At 43.0% G+C, this 20,107-nt stretch overlaps 1 protein-coding gene across 1 annotated transcript in view; it reads right to left on the reverse strand.

The window, feature by feature from the left end:
- VWC2 (von Willebrand factor C domain containing 2) overlaps window positions 1–18,620 on the reverse strand; it is a 59,735-nt gene extending 41,115 nt beyond the window's left edge. Inside the window, exons 1-2 of the mRNA XM_059815699.1 lie at window positions 17,907–18,620; window positions 11,032–11,161 (exon numbers count right to left, since the gene is read on the reverse strand). Coding sequence (XP_059671682.1) covers window positions 11,032–11,161; window positions 17,907–18,620 — 844 coding nt within the window. The remainder of the gene's footprint in view (window positions 1–11,031; window positions 11,162–17,906) is intronic.
- Window positions 18,621–20,107: the final 1,487 nt, after the last annotated feature.

The raw sequence follows: 20,107 nt of genomic DNA on the forward strand, positions 1-20,107 counted from the left end.
CCTTAATTAGCCCTTCAGTAGATCGTATTAAACACACACAAACTGTAACTACAGAGAGTCCTTTGACCAATCTCAGAAGTCTTAGACAGTATGAATAGCTATTACACAAGCAATTTATGGGTGACCTACCTTTAGGTCATTTAAATAAAGCTTGATAGAATAGCTGAAAGCAGACCATGCCAAAAGGCATCCTCATTAGGTCTCTTCTCCATCATCTGCATGTACTGAGTAACGGGCTATTGTGTCCCAGCACACACCACAACGACCATGCAGTGGTTGTGTGGGAAAAGGATTGCTGCTGTTTTAAAGATCTCTTAAATAGGTCTGTCTTCTTGCCTTAACAAGAAGGTACATCCACTTCCAGAATGCATTTGGCTGGACTAAAATCAAGATAGCCTAACCATTTTTCTGCAAAGTGCTTTAAAAAGAGGCAGTTCAAAAAGGAAATTCTAAGATGCGGACAGTAGGAAACAATAACGTTACACTTCTGCTTATGTGAAAATGAACTCCTATAAGCAGATTTCTACGAGGCTCTATAGCATGTCACCCCAAGCAGTTTCACCATAGCTAGATTAAGGTATTTTATTCCTTCTATCAAAGATACGATCTTGATTTTAATCCCAGGAAACTGTGTATCAGCACTATCTTCTGCAGTGTGTTCATGGGTTAATTACACGGTGCATTGAAGACCTTATTATGTACAATGCATTTAGATTTTCTTGCTTCTCCCTTGACTTTCTATTGTGAGCACAGGGAAGATTTTCACTGGTACTATCCCTCTGCCCCAGTACCACACTTTATCACGTGATTTTTCATTCACGTGCTATCACTACTAGAGACCTCATCTATTCTCACAGGGGAATATTCAGCTTTCTTGCTGCTCTTTTCTGTACTTGTGCAACCTCTTCTTGCTGAGTGCTCAGCACACACGGAAGATGACACAAATCAGGTGGGAGGAACCAGTCTTTACAAAATAGCATACTTCTAATAAATGCACACCTTTCTTAATGAAGCCTGACAGATGTTTACATACAGCATTTCACATTGATATTTAACTAAAACCACTTGGCAGAAATCTTCACAAGAGGTCATCAAAATATCTAAGCAATTTCTTTCACTACCTGACATACGGTTTTGCTGAATTTCATCTACCATCATGCTGTCTTGTTACTTGGCTTCGTAAGATATCATTAACAGTCACTACTCCTTCTTTCTCTTCTATCTTTAATAGGAATCACTAACTGCTTATCTCCCTCAAATTGCCCAGCTTAACCAATGATTTCCCTTTTGAACTCAAAATGTTCAAGAGGGTTTGAGATCATACTATCAGAAAGGAATAGGAACTATTTTGGAGCATAAGAAGTAATACCTTTACTTTTTCTGGGAAAAGCAATTAACACCACACTCTTGTGGAACTACCTTTGAAAAAGGAGATAAGATTGCAAGCAAGTATTTCAAACACAAGAGGCCCAAAAGCAATTGCTTGGATATAGGTCTTCTTTATTCAATGCTAGTCACCAAACAGTGTTTTGAGTCCTGTTACAACACACTGTTTGTTGTTTTCTTCTTGACGCTGCTCCATCTGATCAATTCCATTGGAAAAGAAGAAAAATCCAATCACACATTGGGTGAGCATGCAGTGAAGATACGCTTATCTTTTCTGTGGGTGATAAAACAGTGCGTGACTTGCCGCTTGCAAGTACTTCAAAGAACAGCGGTCAGTAACCAGCATGCAATAGCAATGTGTTGCAACGCGAGAAGAAATGATGCAGGAGAAAAACACTCATCATCTACAAGACTGTAAGGTAAGTTGGATTTATGTGTGCAACTTTTTAACAGGTCCCCCATCCAAGGGCTACCGGCATAGAAACAAGCAAACAGGGCTGAAGACTCAGCAAAAGAATGAGGCATTTAGAAGAAAGTGGTGTTTTCCAGTAGGAAGTCACTCCTCTAATGAAAATGTAACTAGCACCAGTGTAGGCAGCAAAAAAAAAAAAAAAAAAAATATTAGAGGGTTTTACTAAATGAAAAGAGCAATCCAAGTTTTTGGTTGCCTATCAGCTTTGGAATGCTAATCTTTACGGTAACTGTGCTGGTGAAGGTAAGGAATTACTTAAAACCTGTTATTTTCTTTTTTTTTTTTTAATCACTGCTGTACAGCTGAACATGCTCAAGGAAGCAAAACTGCATGGATAATTACCCCTGTGGAAGCCATCCAAAGGTACACGAAGTAAAAGCTGCTTCCAACTTAAAGATCAAGGTTTTAAATTAGGAAAGGACTTGAGTCTCCAGCTGATAAAGATGTTTGACCTGCTGGGCAAAGGTAATCGTCAGGCACTTCATTCAGGACTCCCACAGCACACAGCATAGGGGAGTTCCCCAGTGCAGTAGTTTGAAACAGCAAGATGCTATTTAGAGCAACAAGAAAAACAAGCACTGCAATTTAAAAAATATTAATAAAAAATACCAGAGGCTTTTAGCCTCTCCCCTAGGAGCCCATCGCTCCTCTTCCTTCAGAACCCTTTTCCAAGCACGGAAAGAGGTGTACAAGTCAGCCCCCGATCAAACATATGTCAGGAAAAGAAACAGGTTTTCCTGTTCTTCATCAGATCTGTAGTTCATTTACAAATACAGCTCAAACAGGACTGGAAGAAAACTTCTGAGATTGCTCTCATGCCCATGTAAGACCTAAGACGTATCCCAGAAAATGAGGATTTACAAGGAGTTAAGGCAGACCTTGCATTAGCAATCCTCCACTGCATGGAAAGGCCACCACAATTGCAAAGCACAAACCATAGAAGAGCAAAGTGTTAAGAAATGAAGTTTAATGAAATCAGCCAATTCCCTGCTTCAATCAATCAGTAAGTCACCTGGATCAATTCACATCTTCCTTAATGCCTAAATCTTAAATTCCTGTGAAAAATAAGCAGAGAAAATTACACTGCAGTTAGAAGGAGATTTTGAATATATCATTTATCATCAGAGCGATGCACTGCTAATATACTAACACACCACAACACTTTAATATAAGCCTCCACCTCCCCTCAAAGCCAAGCAAACTCCTGGGTGCCTCACTTAACATAATAAAATAGCAATGAAAAACCACAAAAGAATATAAAGCAAAACACACAAGGTATATATCTTTCTTTATTGCTCCTTTTAATCACACTGCAAAATACTAATCAGCCATGTAGTCCTATTTCTGTATCACTGTAGCACCTAACTAGTAAATAGTTTCTATTTACAAACAGGATTATCTGCAAATAATACAACTGTGAGCTCATGTGGACAGCGACAGTGGCTCAGCTAACATCGGGTAATGCATTAACCTATGGTAACTCCATCTGGAGCAAGACAGGGTTTCAGAATCTAAGAGCTCATAATTTAATCAAAGAGCATAGCGTTCTACTGATAGGAAATAATTACTCCAAGGATATAGCATACAGCGAGATGCACATAAATATTTCAGACCTTGGAATCGTACACACACCCCAAATCTTTGCTACAATTTCAATTAGTGACACATACAAAATTAAAGAGGACATCCAATAGCAGAATGGGGGGGCATAGTTAACACTAGGAATACTTTCTCTAATGAACAGCATAAAGAACAAGACTGGACATAGGAAAAACTTCAACTTTCTTAATGTTAGTTTTCTGAAGTTTCTTCAAACAGCAAAGAACGAACGCTGGGGGCAGCGTGTGGAGGAGGAAGGGGGCACGATGTGAGCTCCAGGTTTTGGCTTTTTTTTTTACATCTTATCTATCTCCATATATGTGTGTAAATAAAACTGCAATACAAACTCAGAAAATTCTTATATTAAGAACTTCAAAACAAACAAAAACCCAAAGCAACTGATGACTTCATTTTGAGGAGCACGGGTTAGCTGTTTCACTAGAAAACAAGCAAATCCCCAAATGTGTCTCTGTAAAAGAGAACCTGTCAGGGAAGACAAATCAAGCAATGGCACACTGTTTACTCCCGTACCCTGGTGGATATTAGCACAAAGGCACTTTCCTGTCTGAACCAGAAGCAGCATCCAGGACTACACAGGATGGCAGATACGTGAAACTACGAGCAGCATAAGGTACATCAGACCTCTCTCTTTTTAAAAAAAAAAAAAAAAAAAACAAAACCAAAAACATGAAAGTTGTCAGAAAAGTTATTCTTCTCCCCCCATCCAAGGATTTCAGTGCTTCTTTTTTTTCTATCAGCACAGAGACCATTTTCATCTTTCTTCTCCTGGAGCTGAAACAAAACAACTTGTAACCCAGGAACCGCGATACACTGAAGTTCTGACTCCACCACGAGAAACTGGCAGCTTGTTTCCCATACTCACCTGGAACCATCACTGCTAAACAATTGTTTGGGGCACATCATCGACTTTTGCTTCAACCCACAGTAAAGTGACACCCCCTGCAAGCAGTTGCCATGAAAGTGACTGATACAGCAGAATTTAGCTGTGATATATGAGTTAAGCCTGCAGTACCAGGTAAGAGAACAAAAACTGACTGCCGAAGAAACGCTTCTCAGGCTCACTGTAGCAGTCTAATGAGAAAATATTGCAAAGTGAGTTCTGGAAAGCTTATAGGATACACTGCTTTTATATTTTAAGAGGCTCTTCTACACCCTCCTACTCAAGTATAAACCACTACTTTAAATACCAAACACTAGTATAACTTTAGATTGTCTTCATGGGTCTGAGCAATACGACAGGATGCTATACGCTCAGGGATGCTTGCTACTGCCTTTTGACAGCAGAACTACCAACTGAAAGCATTTTGGCTTCCTGGTGGAAAAAAAAAAATATATATATACGCACAATATGTATATGCAATAAGTACATATACATGATATAAATAGATTTGTCCTGGTAACCAATTTAGGCTCAATATAACTGGATACTTTTGCCACTTCTTCAGACAGATCCTTCTCATCCTCTGACAGCTTTCTTTCATTAGGAAAAAAAAAAACATATACCCTGGAAGTCAACATAAATTGTACACTAAATAAAAACCCTTAGAGGAAATAACAACACCTACCACTATTTAGCCAGCTCAACATGAAAATACCAAGTCAACACTGAATCCCATATGCATATGCATGCATGCACAGGTATGTTGAGTTGAAAATGACAAGGCCTATGTGGTTTTGGCACAAGTTTTTTTGCTCAGCCAAGTTTCCAGTGGTAATCCATGCACATTTAAACAGGTTCTGATCTAAGTGGAAAAAATGGCAGAAGAAATCACAATTCTGTGATTTCTGCACAGGAAGCACACGTAGCTTGTGTAGCCAGCAACTTCCCCAGAGTAGAGAGAGAAAATGAGAGGTGAGCAGAGAAATTAAATGGGGTTAAAGGAATTCCTTGAATTAAGATGACACAGATTGAACTTCCTCTCAACTTCATCAACAGCAGAAACCAAGATCAAAAACTACTGCAAGTAGTTTACCGACTTCACCTACCAGATTTGGAAGCCACTTTAAATGCCCAATGCAGCCAAAAAGAAGCAAGTCTGGTATTTCTTTGTTTTCAATAAATAGCTGCCAAAATATCTGCTACAGTTTTTCAACCTACCTGCATATATTCACTAGGCAATTTTAATCACATACAGCTGTTCATGCAATTTTAATAGTGTTTTTCTCCCTGAAACATTAACTCCCCCTGAAACATTAATATTTCCTGGTTAACAGTCCCATATTATAAACCATTTTGTGAAATACAGCCTATTAAAATGGGAAGTTTGTGCAGAAGTTTTGCTAAGTGACTCATGCACACAGAAACATGGACCAAATACTACCCTGCACACACAGGTATTCAAATGCCTGAACTAAACGCATCAGAAGGGAACAAATCACATTGGTGCATACAGTATGGGTGGAACTGGGATTAGTTTGAAATGATTTCTTGTTAATTAGGTTATTATTTTTTAATGTAAGTTCCTTTTTTATAAATGAAATACTGTTTCAATCTTAGAAACTAGACTTTACAATTATTTTATGATTTCTGTATGTTACATCTAGAAGAGGCCACCAGGACCACCTGATTTGACCCCTTCCTTAATGTAGACTGAAGAACCACTCTCAGGCTTTAAAACTTCTCGGTCTTTGTCGCTATATATAAATTAGCTGCCAAAGCATGACTGAAAAAGTTATTTAAAATGAAAACAGAAAGAGGAAGAGAGGACAATTAAAGGCGCTGTTTATTTAAATTTCACAGAAACTAAATTCCTGATGTTTGCAATAGTCCTGCCTTGACCTCTACCTGGACAGCATTATGATACTTCCTTCATTGCTGAGATCGAGGCATATACAGTCAAAGGAATATCATATTTTATTTAAACACACTGCAGAAGGACATTAAATTGTACAGGTCAGATTCTCCATGGTGCTTGAGCGAAGCTTGGGCTGCACGGAAGAGCGAACAGCCAGCTCGCTGCCAAGGTGCAGCTTCCCTTTATCCACTGGGAATAAACATCCTCAGTCTTGTTATGGCTGGAAAGGTCCCTCAGCCCCACAAACCCTCTCTCCACCTGGATTTTAGAGGGATGACAGCTCACAGGGGCTATGGTACTGCCTCAACCAGCACCATTTTTTATTAGATTCAAGTCCCGTAGTGAGACAAAGTCCCATTGTACCAACAGTCGCAGAAGGGGATGGCCGCTCTGCCAGCCTTTATCAGGTTTTTACCCCCCTTGAGACCTGCCCCCCTTGAGAGCTCCTTCGCGAAGCCGGAGGTCCCCACCTGCCATTCAGAGGCACTCTCAAGTCACCCCATGCCTAAACATTGTAATTGTACATAAAGGTAGTAAAGCAAGTTTCAGTGAGTCAGCCTCACAGTACGGGTATACAAAACCATGGCCGTTTACCCTCTCTGGCCACATCATGTTAGAGCTGCACCTTACTAGCGGCAACGATTTCAACCACATGATGCATGTATTTCAACCATAACTATGAACCCAAATATGAAATGAGGTCCTGACTCATCCCACCTAAGGCACCTGAAATGAGTACATCCAGAGTAAAGTCTCCTTATTGCACAGCCAGTGAGAACAGACAAGACATCTCCTGTGGACGTTACAGTCCTGAGAACACACGTGACGCCCTAGGCATCAGCGCTTGTATTTTCAACTCCACCGCCACGAGCCTTCGCTGACAGGAGCAGCTCAGCTCTCCCTGCTGCAGACACAGAAACAACACTGACGCACAGACAGATAAACGCTAGGAAGGCACCAGGATCAGCTTTGTCTTATCTGGGGCAATCTTTCAGCCATATAATGAAATAAAAATCTCTCGGGGACCTTAGAACAAAATGTTTTCTGGTCTAGCAGCCACGCCTCCCCCTCCAGGCTCCATGTGGGCTGTGGGTTTAATCTCATCCTCCTGCAAAGACACCAGCAGGAGCAGGGCCACCCTTAACTCCATCGACTGCATGCTTCAGGCGAAGTGGCATTCAGCTGTGTACGCCTATTAAGGCTCTAATACTGGAAAGAGAAGTGGAACAGACAACCAAGGTAATTTAATCTAGCAAGGTAATTCACTTTCAGTATTACCCCCCACTCCCCTACTGCCCCAAATGAATCAGTGACAAGTGCCCAGCCTTTTTCTAATGGAAAGGGAATTGTATGCCTATTATCTTTACCCTTCACTCCGTATGAACTATAGAACTGTCTACCCGATTCTGAGCTTACTGATACTGCTGTGAACAGGGATGGCTTCCACAGAAGCAACTATGTTGGTAGTACTGAAAAGCAGGATGGAGATCTGAATCGGGCACCTGTTACTTAATGCAACTCTCTGAAGTCAGGTTTAACTTTCTGGGCATTTTTTCTTGTTGCTGCTGCTGTTGACTACCAAAAGCATGAAGCTCAGCATGTCAGCCCACACAAGAAGAAAGCCTCTCCTCCATTCCCCTCTGTCCCCACCCTGCTTCCTTGCAGAGCATGTATATAAGATAAACACAAAATAGCTCCCTTAGCTGTAGTGGCTTGAGGCATAAAAAGCAGGAAAATTCCCCTCGCCCCAAGATTTTCTCAGTGAGGTGTCACCTTTTATCCCTTCTATAGACAACTTTTCAGAGCAGATACTTCTTTAAAGTGCTCCCTGCCCCTGCCCACAAAGAAGAAAATAACATCTTCAGCTATGGAAGTATCTAGGTTCCTTCTTGAAAGTCAGGATGTGATATAGAAGACTATTAAATCCTACACATAAGACTGTTCTTTGCTCTGCAAGTTTTCCACTCACTACTTCTTACATTCAAAGCAAGCCTGTACCTATACATGCACACAGTTGTGTAAGCCTGATGGGCAGTTACCTATCCATCCCTCATCCAAAGGGTTGCCAGCACTTTGGGGGAATCAGCTTGGGGAAGTCAACTACACCCGCTCCTTCTCACAAGGGGTAATGCACAGTGTCTCACACCCGCCAAGAGACTGAATTGATTTATTTCTAATAATGGCAGGCTTTCACTAAATCTCCTCCATAATTCTTCATCAGGTATTTGCATGTGGTCTTACCAGTGATGGATGTAGCTGCTTAGCCCTGACTCTGTTGGTTCACCGCCAGCAATCCGCAGGCCAGGCAAGTTGGGACAGTCTTGTATGTTATGAAGTGCCAGGAAAGGGAGGGAAATCTGAGTTGGATTTTGTGCATTTTTAACACACAAATGTTAGTAAATGTAGAGAACCCAAACTTCACCTCCCACCCCTTCTTGCTCCTCCACTGAAATTGCACTGAAACTCCTCCAATGCAATTAGCATTTGGCAGGATGCAGAGCATGACAGCAGTCACCCCACTTACACGCTTTCCATGGCTCCACCTTTCCCACCACTCAGGTTATGCGGCTGAGCTCCCTGTACATCACCCAAGCTCTTTTGGGTCACTAACACGATGTCGTTGATGTCACTGCTGCAACGCTCAACCCTGAAGCACAACGCGATGATTATTTCCCCAACTCACATTCGCAGTGCATTTGTTCCAGTAGGCTTGAAAATGAGGGGATGAGGCAGGCTAGGTTTTCCTGCTCAGTAGGTTTTTGCTCCAATGTAATTAAAAATATTCAGCAATTCATTGAAGTTCCTTGCAAACTGAGTGCGTCCCATGCTTTAAAATAAGCTCTGAAAGCAAACAGCCTGATATTTTTTTCTAAATGTACTCCCAAGATGGAGAGGATTCCTCAGAAATTTCTTTGTGATACTGTACCAAAGCTGCTGAACCAGAAAAGTCGAGCTGCTTCTGAACTATCTTGTTTTTGTTGTTACCGTTAATGGCTTTTTTCCTCATCTAAAAGCTAACAAGGAAAGTCACTCTTGGTTCTCTGACATGCAGGGAAGTGACAGTACAGCTCACTGGAAACAGTCAGCTCTGGTCACCTTGGTCTGAAACTGAGTCAGGGATGCCAGCTTGCGGGTATACCCAAGGAATAGGCATTAATATTGGGGATTCAGACACTGAGGAACAAGACCACCCTTTTCTTACAGGCAGAACTCAGGTAATTCAGCTTTAGCACTCAGAGAGGGCAGCCTCCTCACAACTAAGGCACGTTTATGTATTAGTTTTTTTAAACAGGCTCCATTTCTGGGAAACATGTCAGGGGATCTATGCGAACAGCCAAGCCAAGCCCCGCATTGCCGTACCACCTTAATCCAAAGGCAAGCCACCGCTGGGAGACGGCCACCGCAGTGCGTTATGTTGCTGCTTGTGGGAGAACGTGCACCAACAGAAAGTTGATCCAGCTCCAAACAGTGTTAACACTGCTGGAGAAATTCAGTGGGAAAGCCTACATAGACTTCACACATTATGCTTGTAACTCCATCCCCGATACTGAAAAGACCTTTTGCCTGGCAAGAGTCACCCCGACCTGTGGAACTGCGGCAGAGTGTGGTGCGCACAAAAAGCCTGTGAGCATGTCAGAAGGCTCTTGCCATCAAACAAGTGCTAAAGGATCCTCCGGACTGGCTAGCCATCATACCACCAGCTCCCGAATTCAGCCTTTTTCAAGAACTGTCCCTAAATGTCTCAAAAAATGCCTGTCCTCGTCTCCACAAGCGAGCGCCCTTAAGCTCTACAGCTGAGAACAAATTCCTTTAGGGTTGTAACAACCAATTAAGGGATGTGAAGCAATTACTTTTATATCCATACAAATGAAACTCCTCCAATGCAATTAACTACCCCTTATCATCTACTGTTGAATTTGTGGAAAGCATATGCTGTACACTCTCTCCTCCCCTAGCTTTTCCACAATTTTAATCAGTTTGGTTTAGCTAATGTAATGGAACCCACCTATTCTAACGAAATAATACATGGCTGCAAATTAACTGAATATTTTTAAATATCTTTTTAAATTTTAAATATAATTTCATTTGAGATTTTTCAGCTTTCATTTCTATTAATAAATTATCATTTCTTCTTTATAAGTGATGAGCTACTCTGTCCTGTAATTTTTTTCCTCTAAATAGACCAAGACTTTGATCTAATGCAAGCCCTTGCTGGGAGTAGAGAGACTTTCTGTCTAATTTAGTTACGAAAAATATTCAATTAAACTTGGGAGTTTAATTCATTTAGTTATGAAAATTAAATGAGCTCAATAAGGTACATTTGATTTGCCTCAGGAAAAAAAAAAAGAGAAGAATCTCTGAAAGGGGAACAAATTACGAAGGAGAACAAAAGTAACTTTTATTGCTCATGTTGAAAAGTGGACAACACGAAGAGCCTGAGTTCTATTTTGTGTGCCTATGTAAAACATATCCACAATGAGTCCATGCAAAATCTATATTCAGAAGCCACATGAATATCTGGGATTAACACCCTGATTGTCTCCCGGGTAACAAAAATCCCTGTAGGTCATAATTGAGCCCATCTCAATCAAGGGAAGATCTGGCTCCTCATGCTGAGAAGACACCACCCACAGAAAACTCTTCCCCACCTCCATTTTGGGAAAAAGGAAAATATTGGAATTATTTTTCAAAACCAGAACTAAGCAACGTGGACTTCTCCGACAGAAGCCACCTTCTAGTTTTGCAGCTGTCACTTACCATTTTTGCAGATAGGACAGCACTGATCAGGCTCATACACTGGATCCACACACTCCGTCTGGGGACAAGCCGAGACAGTGCACAGCACTTCACCATTGGCTTCACAGCGACACTTCTCACACGGAGAAACCTGAAACACAAATCCAGTCATCTTTTAACTCTTTCACTTAATGCCCTCCTGAAGCACAGCATGCCTACCTTCCCATCTGCATTGTTCTTTCCTTCACCTCTTTTTCCTCCCTCCTTTAAAAAAAACCTTTTTGTAGTCTGAATAACGCAAAGAGTGAAGCTGGGCTCCTGCAAAATTACAGAACCACAGAAGAAAACACAGATTCTGTTCTAAACCTGTGCCCCAAATGGGAAACTCAAAGGGAACTTGGGAACAAGAACACTTGAGACTTTTAACACAAATAAAGCAAAAATTTCCCTACCACATTTCTAATGAACTTCCAGCAAATTAAGTTAATAATTTAGATGAAATCTGGATAATTCTATTAGAGGTTCAAAAAGTAATTTAGCAAAAAATGTCATATTTAAAGAAGAAAAATTTTGCTAAATGAAATATGAGACTTCTTTTAATGGAAATCCTTATTGCAATTTTTCCAGGTTTGAAAGCTTTTTGGTAGCAGGAAGTTGCACTTCATTGAAAATTATCATTTTCAAAGAGAAGTCAGGAAAAAAAAAATCCTTTGAATTCAGGTATTTCCCATAGGTTAATTGTATTTGGACCATTCTTGTAATACTTGTAACCTTCTGGAAGAAACTGCAATTCAAAGAAGGGGGTGAAGCAAAATACAGGTCATCCTTTTTACCTACTGAAATGTTTCCGGCTTTGAAGAACTCTACTAAAGACGAGTACCATGAGATAATTACTTGAACGACCTACTTCAATGAAATTAATTCCTAACAAAACAGCATCAAAGCCCTACTTAGGAAAAAATGGACTTTCAAATGTCTGCATTTGCCACATGTACAATTCCAGCTGTCCTCTTCAGCGTTCCTGACCAGGCGCTGCACGTTGCATCACTGACATCCTTGTATCACACGAGAAGCTGGAGGTAGAGGGAAGCAAGAGTGCTAGAGATCAATAAATGGTATACTGTAAATCTCATTGCTGTACTCCAGAAAACCACACTGGCATCCATGCTTAGAGCACAGGATGAAAATGCAGCTGAAGGTTATTACCAGTGATCCTCTAAATCCACCATCTGTACAGATTCTAGGTTTACTTAAGGATGAGGTCATTTTTTTATAGACCCTTTTTCATTCCAGATTCCGGCGGACGCCAAACAACCACACATTGCATTTCTCCAATAAAAGCAGAGTAACCGCAAATCTAAACCGAATTACTCTTTGTGAAGAATCATCCAGACATCTAACTTGCATATCATCTGGTTTCTTCTCCCTATTTCTTAAGCAGCCCATCACATTTTTCCTCAAATCCATTCTCTGCTTGCCTCTTTCACATCCTTCTCACTTCCAAAGTTCAAACATGCTGATGCTTGCACAGCATCATCTCCAACTAAATGCTCATCCATGCTTTGCCACTTCTCTTCCCACCTGCCAGGGCTGTTATTTGCTTATGCAAATCTCACATATCTTTTCATGCCATCCCCTCTGCTTAAAGCCTAAATAGGGTCTCTTGCTGTGTTGCTTTCTGCTTTTATTACTATTATTTATTTCAGGCTTCCTTTGCCAGCTGCACACTTCCCATTTTCTCTTTGCTTTACACTCTACCCAGGATAACACCACACCATACAGTTATAAAATGTACAAGGAGGCTGACAGCCCAGTACCGCAGATTTTTATTGCAAGCTTTGGGACAAGAACTTTGCCCTGTAATTATTTATAAACTGCCATGTTCACTTGCAGAGCTGGACTGTCGGCGGATGAGGAGGTTTTTGATCCAGTGTTCAGAGTCGAGAGGCTCAGGTATTCCAGGTAATCACTTGAACTGCATGTGAAATTTTGAGTGTCAGCAAACCTGAGCTCCCAACTACCTGCAAGTCAATAGTAAGAATCCTTCCCTCTGGAGTTACATCCAGAAACAATACTTACTAAGTTATGAAAACGTGCTTTCTGGGGATGATTTATTTATTTCTTTATTTTTAATTACTCTTACTTGATGAATGCTACTAGAACTCCATTCCAAGGATCAGGCTCAACAAGGCAAACCTATAGCTTTCAATTGGTTTCAACATTTTTTGCTATCACTTGAAAAAGATGCAAATTTGCCCATGATCACAGTTCAATGAGACCAGTAACTACAACAACAGATACTTCGTCTCCCAGGACTCCACTTAGTAGCTGTGCCATTCAGTATCAGAAGTGATGTAAAAACTAGAGTATCTGATGATAATCAGGAAACAAGACAGCACACAGATGTTATTCCTAAAATCTCTCATCTGTAAAATTTAAACATATTCTAATTAAGTAGGTTGTTTACTAGAACTCCAAGTTTGACAGAAGCCTAAAAGTCCTAGAACAAGACGCCATTTAATGACGCATTGAAAATACTACTGAATCAGAAACAAAATTGATCTAATCTTTATCTAATAATGGTGATTCAGAATAATGCATTTCCATCCTATACAGCACATACACTTGAAGATTCCAGCTTTCATGAACGGAGTACACTGTTAATGTGATACTGCAGGCATGAATACCCTTCCTGTGTAACAGATCATGGGATTTCAGGGGAATAACTATAGTACACCTTTAAGAAGTACAGTTGTCTGTACAACCCACCAATATGAGTAATGGTAGCAGAGTTAAGGAAGGTCTCCATGTGCTTATTTCCACAAAGCTCTTTTCAAGCATGTAAGTGAACCACAGCGGCTGCTAAAATGGTATTAGGGTCAAACTTTATTTGTTCATCTTTGGACTAAACGGTAATGTACTGCTTTTTATACATCACCAGGATGTAGCAGGAACTGTAGGAAAAAACCACTTCTTTCCACATCTTAATGACAGCTTAATATTTGGAGACATAATCATCACCAGCGAGAGAGACAGTAAGACAATGCATATATCTAACAACAGCTAAATAAGTCAGAATGAAAAGACTCATTTGGTCCTTCATTTCCTCTCCTCTGTTCCTACAACGTAAGCACATTACCTGCGGCGCAGTTCCTAGTGGCAGCCAACGCAATGAGCATCCCACTTGTTCATCTGGGAAACGACCAGCCCAGCGCCACTCATGCTTAGCACATCTGACATATCCAGGCTGGACTGGAAATAATACAACCTATCAACCTCTCTCTGAAGACTAATGATACCACATCGCTGTGGCCTATAGACGAAGCTACCAACTCTGCAGCAGCAGTAGTTCTGCCCATGCAAAAACTGGGGGAAGACAATGAGAGGCGCAGAAGTCTTAAGTATTCACCAGTCAGCCATAAATCCTGTAGAAAATAGAGTACAGATGGCAAAAAGAATAACTTCTTTAGAATAGTTTACAGGGAAGTTTATGAGCAAATGTATAAATTGAGATGCAGATGTTATAAAAAAGCAAACACACCATTGTGTAAATAGGTAGATTCCCCCCTAGTAGGGCATGAAGAAAACTGTAGCTTAGTAGAGGTAGTAAGTTTATGCAGCAGCTTAGTGTAAACTGTCATAATTAAGAAGTGACAAATCATTTGCATTCATTGAAGTTCTGGTCCAAAGTAATTTGAGCTTTCTCTTCCCCCTGACAAACTTTAATTAAAAAACAAAACAATACCAACAAAAAATCCTAATTAAAAGATATCTATAATCTACATTTGGTTCCTTGAGCCTTGAAAACATCTAAGTTTAAAAAAAAAAAAAAAAAAAAAATCATAATCCCAAACTGATTTGCTATCTTGCTGGAATTTTTATTAATACTTCCTTGCCACTTACACAACTCAGGAGAACATGAATGGGATTAGGCTGACAAGAATAAATATCAGCCTTCTTTTTACTTCTCTATGCCTTCAAAATACCACAGATGTTTCAAAATCCATTTGGGCTCGTTGACTTCCAGATTTCCAAGTTATTCACAAATAAATATAAATTTTGGTAGCAGAGAAATTCTAAACAAAACACACAAAGCAACAGCATTCAAAAAATGTAGGTCTTTTCCTTAACCATATTACACTCCTGACGAGAATTTATGGTCCTTGTAAGGCTATTACTTTGTAAGTCAGCCTGCACTTTCAAATCTTACTTTGAGATTCAAAAACGTCTAGTAGAGCACATGCTCAGCATCCTCCAGCTCCAATGCAGAATTTTATCCTCCTTGCATTTCACCAACAAAGGCTTCTGCTCCCAGTTCCACTCGTATAGATGCTGTGGTCCCTCTGCCATCCTGCCTCAGGATACCCACAGGACAGGAGAGTGGTGCTGACGGAAACAGCTTTATGAGACCTCATCCTTCCCCCACACCTGTGTTGTGCTTTGTGTTGACATCCATGTCCTTTTTGAAAAGAGAAAAACGCATGCATACACACACACAAGAAAAGCCTGCAGGAAGGACTGCGAATCAAAAGAAGAACTGCATCAAACCTGCCATTCCCTGGCACACTCAGCTTCCGAGTTAGCACTGGCTCCGGCAGGACAACTTTTTGCCATGCCAAGCCATGTATGAATTTTATATAAGCAAACTCCCAAACTTGCATGCATATTTACACATCTATACATAAAGTTTTGTGCAGATAACGTCACTTAAAAGTTAGGAGGTCACCTTTTTTTATTTCTTCAGTGATGTCTGGTACTCTTTGCCATAAAAAGTAGGTGCAGACAGAGAAAAAACAGGTCGCTATCCATTTATAACTTTTTCCCTGCCCTTAATAGAGAGATAGCATATTAGTAACCTCTCTAAGACCATCAACTTTAAACTTGTAAAATGGCCTTTGAAACCTTGCATTTGCAATTGCTTCCACTGAGCAGCAGCAATCTGACTACATCTGTACCTTATCTCGCCAGACGTCTCCGCTGATTGCAGTGGCATGGGTGAACAGCTGCAGTTACAGTTCTGCGCTCACAATATCGGAACCAACGTTGAAGCCCAACTAAAAAACAATGTCCTCACATGTCAAAACAAACAAGCTGCAGTTCCACTGCCTAACTACGTTGGTTACTTTCCTTGCGCATCCCGAGCAGGCATCCCTTCTCACTCGTGTTTCCAACGCTGTCTAACACAAAGCAGTAAGGGAACCAATGTTTCATTACAGGAAGGTATCAACACAAGGGCTGAAGGCTGAATGGGGTTAAAAAGAAAGCTGAAAGCCAAAGTCTTTTCAGAACATTTCTGTAAATGTCACCATTCATCACTCCCTCTTTACCAAGGCTGACAACCACGTTCAAATGTAACAGGGAGCACTACGGTTTTATCCTCTCACTACACGCTTAACACAACCCAATATTTTAGGCTTGCTTTACAGCCATTAGTACACCACCACTATATAAAGACAAAGAAATGCAACTCGTTAGAAGAGCGTGGGGCAGAAGCCTTTAAAACTTTGATACAGAGACCTACAGAGATCGTGTGCACAGCATCACTGTTTTGGCCACCCCTCAGATTTAACTTCTCTGGAAAAGGAAGGATCTCAAAATCCATCTCCAAAAGGTCACACCAACTAGCTGCTATTTGAAAGTACCTTCTGCCTCTTAAAATAGAAAGCTGCCACCCTGAAGCTGAATGCAATCCTTGAGGGTGACATGGAAAAAGAGAGGATGATATGATGCTTTCTGCCATGCTTTGAAAAATCACTGATGATCTACACATTACTGCCTAAAGAGAACAAGGCGAAACACTATGATTTATTCCAGAGAGAGTAATTCTGCTCTTTTATTTATTTATTTATTTATTTATTTTTCAAGAAGTTGAAGAATGCAGAAAGACATTATGAATCGAAGTTAAGTTTCCAGGAACACCCAAATACCACAGAGAGCAGAGGTGGCAACTTACTTACAGCTTTCACAAATACATTTTCTTTGTCTCCACCCTGACAGAGGCTCAAGCTGCCAGAACCCTGAACTGGATTTCGTACTCCCTTCAATATATTCAGCTCAAAAATCTCAGGTGTGTTCAGAAATGGGTTTTGAACCAGCCCTGTACCTAACAGTCATTCGCAAGCAAATTCTTAGAGCCTGCTAGCAGATCTCAGCCACAATCAAATACTAAAGGGAAAAAGGCAAGGTAAGCAACCAGGGAATTGGCCTCAACTCCAAAACTTTTCGGTGCACTGTAATAAGTTGCATTTTCAATGATAATGACCTTGCACAGTGGTGCTAAGAAGGCCCTACTCTAACACCATTTCCCTAAACACACAGCTTTTCAAGTCAGTTGTTTAGGTATCACTGTAATTCAGACTGCAAACCGTGCTCTTATTAAAAAGAAGGCCCATAGTAATTCTCAGAAAGCAAACATTACGCAACCTTGGCAGCACAGTTTAAACAGCAAAAAAAGAAAAGAGAGATGACTGTTAGGAAAAAGGAATCATCACAGACTGATTACTAGGAAAAGAAGTCAGCCCACAAAACTCTGCTTGATCCCTGCAAGGCAGAAGTTTCACAGTTAACAGTTAAAAAAGGAAGCAACTATAACGCTGGAGATTCTCATAAAATCCACATCACCACCCAAGTACCATCCTTTCAAGTAGCATTTTTTACTGTAAATACCAAAGGAATTAATAAAGACCAGACCCCTCATTTAAAAATGTTACAGTATCATAGAGCAAGAAAGGTCATGTTTAAGGGGAATATTTTACAGCACTGCAGAAGTAGTATTAATGCAGAAATGAAAAGGAGAGGGGAGACCCAGAACGCCCTCTGAGAAAGCACTTGAAGAGCGTAACACCCCTTTAAATGACAGAAGGACCCACAAAACGACTTTTGCCTTCAGCCCTTACCATGAACTCCTCCAGGGTCTGGTAGGTTTTCCCGCGAAACTCGCAGTAGTTCTTCCTCTCCTTGCACTGCGGGCAGCACTGCGTGGTGTCCACATGGACGCACCGAGGGTGGAGCCTGGGGCACTCGGGCTGTATGCACAGCGGGCCCTCTTCTGTGCAGAGGCAGGGGCAGGCAGAGGGGCCCGGCGCAAACTTCTCCCCGATGGCATAGACGAAGCCGCTCTCATCCACGCAGCCTTTCCCACGGTAGTCCGGATAGGCGTACTCCTCCGGGGGCTCGGGACTGACGCTCGCAACAGCTTCTGGGAGAGGCGAGTCTTCAGCCACCTGAGGTTCCTCTGGAGCAGCGTCCCTTTGCTCTTGCGCTTGAATGCTCCCGGATTTACTGCTCGTCCCCTGGCTGTTCCAAGCCTGCTTTTGCTTAGTCCAAGACTCCTTGTTCGAGTAGTTCCTGTTTCCTTTGCTCTTCCAGTCCCGGCTACCCTCCTCCCTCCCGCTCCTGCCGATCTCATTCATTTTCCCTGGGCCTGTCTGGCTGTCCCTTGTGGATGTGTGATCCCTCTTTTCCTGGCTCGCCTTTATCTCCTGTTTGTCTTGAGCCTTGGCCAGTTTTTGTACAGGTATGGTGGAGCTACAGAGGGCAACCATGAGGCAGCAGGTTACGAGAAGAGAACTAGAGAGAGCTCCAATTGCCATTGCAGTAGAGCTGGGCATCACCTACCGCGTCCCACAGGGGACACTGCATTCACATCGGAGGGAAGCGCTTCACAGATCCACAGTCCCTAGGAAGAGAAGGATTAGGAACACTTCAGCTTCTGCACTTCTTCCCCTCCTCCCGCCTCCACCGATGCAACATCTCAAACAATATGCAACCTGTCTCGGTAGTTTATGCAAAAGGCAAACAACAGCCTGGTGCTGCATCCCTCCTCCTCCTCCCCCACTCCGCCAAGTCTTATAAACAGCAGGGCTCTGGACACGGACCGGGCGTCTTCGGCTCCCTGAGAGCACCACGCAGCACTCCCGGGAGTTAGGATTTGCAAAGGCTGGTGCATGCAAAACCCAGAACATTTGGGGGTTATTTTTCCTTTCAAATGACAACACGTGAAGAGGACAGACGCACGCTGAATTAAACGGAGCTGCCCAAAACACAGCAGAGTCCGGAACAGAAATCACCCCATCGAGTCCCATTCGCTGACTGCATGCTAGACGGTTTTCATTAACCTCTTATTCAGTCTGAAGTGTGCCGTTGTTTTTTTTGTTGGTTTTTTAAATACCCACCAGTGAGCACGTTTCTGTCAAAGACAACTAAAACCGAGCACATTAAAGCGAGCGGAGCCACGCTACCTCTCTTCCGAACTGCCTAAACAAGCACACGCCACCTCCTTCTCCCCCCGTTTTAAAGGCAAAGCAGAGCCGCCGAGAGTTTCCGCAGCAGAGGCTCATTTAACCCCCAACCTCCAGCAGTTCGGCAACACTCCCGGCTCCTGCCCTTAAAACACTGCACGCTACATCGGAAAAAACCGAACCAAAATACGTACACTACTCCGGCCGCGATAAGCAAAGGCGCTCCAGCCTCCCGGCACGGCCCCACCTCCGAGGCGCCGCTCCTGAAAGCCATTTAAAAGCCTCCCCCTCTGCCCGCCCGCCCGCCTCCCCCGGCCCTCACCCGCGGCCCGGCGGGGGCGGCGGCACCGCGGGGCAGCGCGCTCCGCCCGCCAGGCGCTGCCCGGCCGCCGCGGTGGAGACAGGGCGCCGCCCGCCCAAACTTTCCGGCGGGCCGGGCAGTGCCACCGACCCCCTCCCGGTAGGGCGGGGGGGAGCGGGGGCCAGCCCCTTTCCCAGCCCGGCAGGCTCCCCCGTGGCCCGGCCCAGCGCCTCCCTACCTGTGCTGGAGCCGGGCTCAGCCCCGCCGGCGGCTCGGGGCGGCGAGCCTCGCCCTCCGTCCGGCTCCCATGGCGGGGCCGCAGGCGGGCGGCCGGCGTCGGCTTGTTGCTGCCCGTCCGCCGCCGCCTCCGCGGACCTGCAAAGCCTGCAGCGCAGCGCGGCGGCCAGCCGATCCGGCCCCGCCGCCCCGGGGGCGGGCTCCGCCGCGGCCCCCGTTTCTCTCACATGGCGGCCGTGCGCCCCCGTCCCCAGGGGCAGCGGCAACAGGGCAGGACGGGGCGCCCCCTCCCTCCCGCCGCCGCCGGGCCGGGCGCAAG

This window comes from Gavia stellata, chromosome 3, assembly GCF_030936135.1.
Source record: "Gavia stellata isolate bGavSte3 chromosome 3, bGavSte3.hap2, whole genome shotgun sequence".
NCBI classification, from domain to species: domain Eukaryota; kingdom Metazoa; phylum Chordata; class Aves; order Gaviiformes; family Gaviidae; genus Gavia; species Gavia stellata.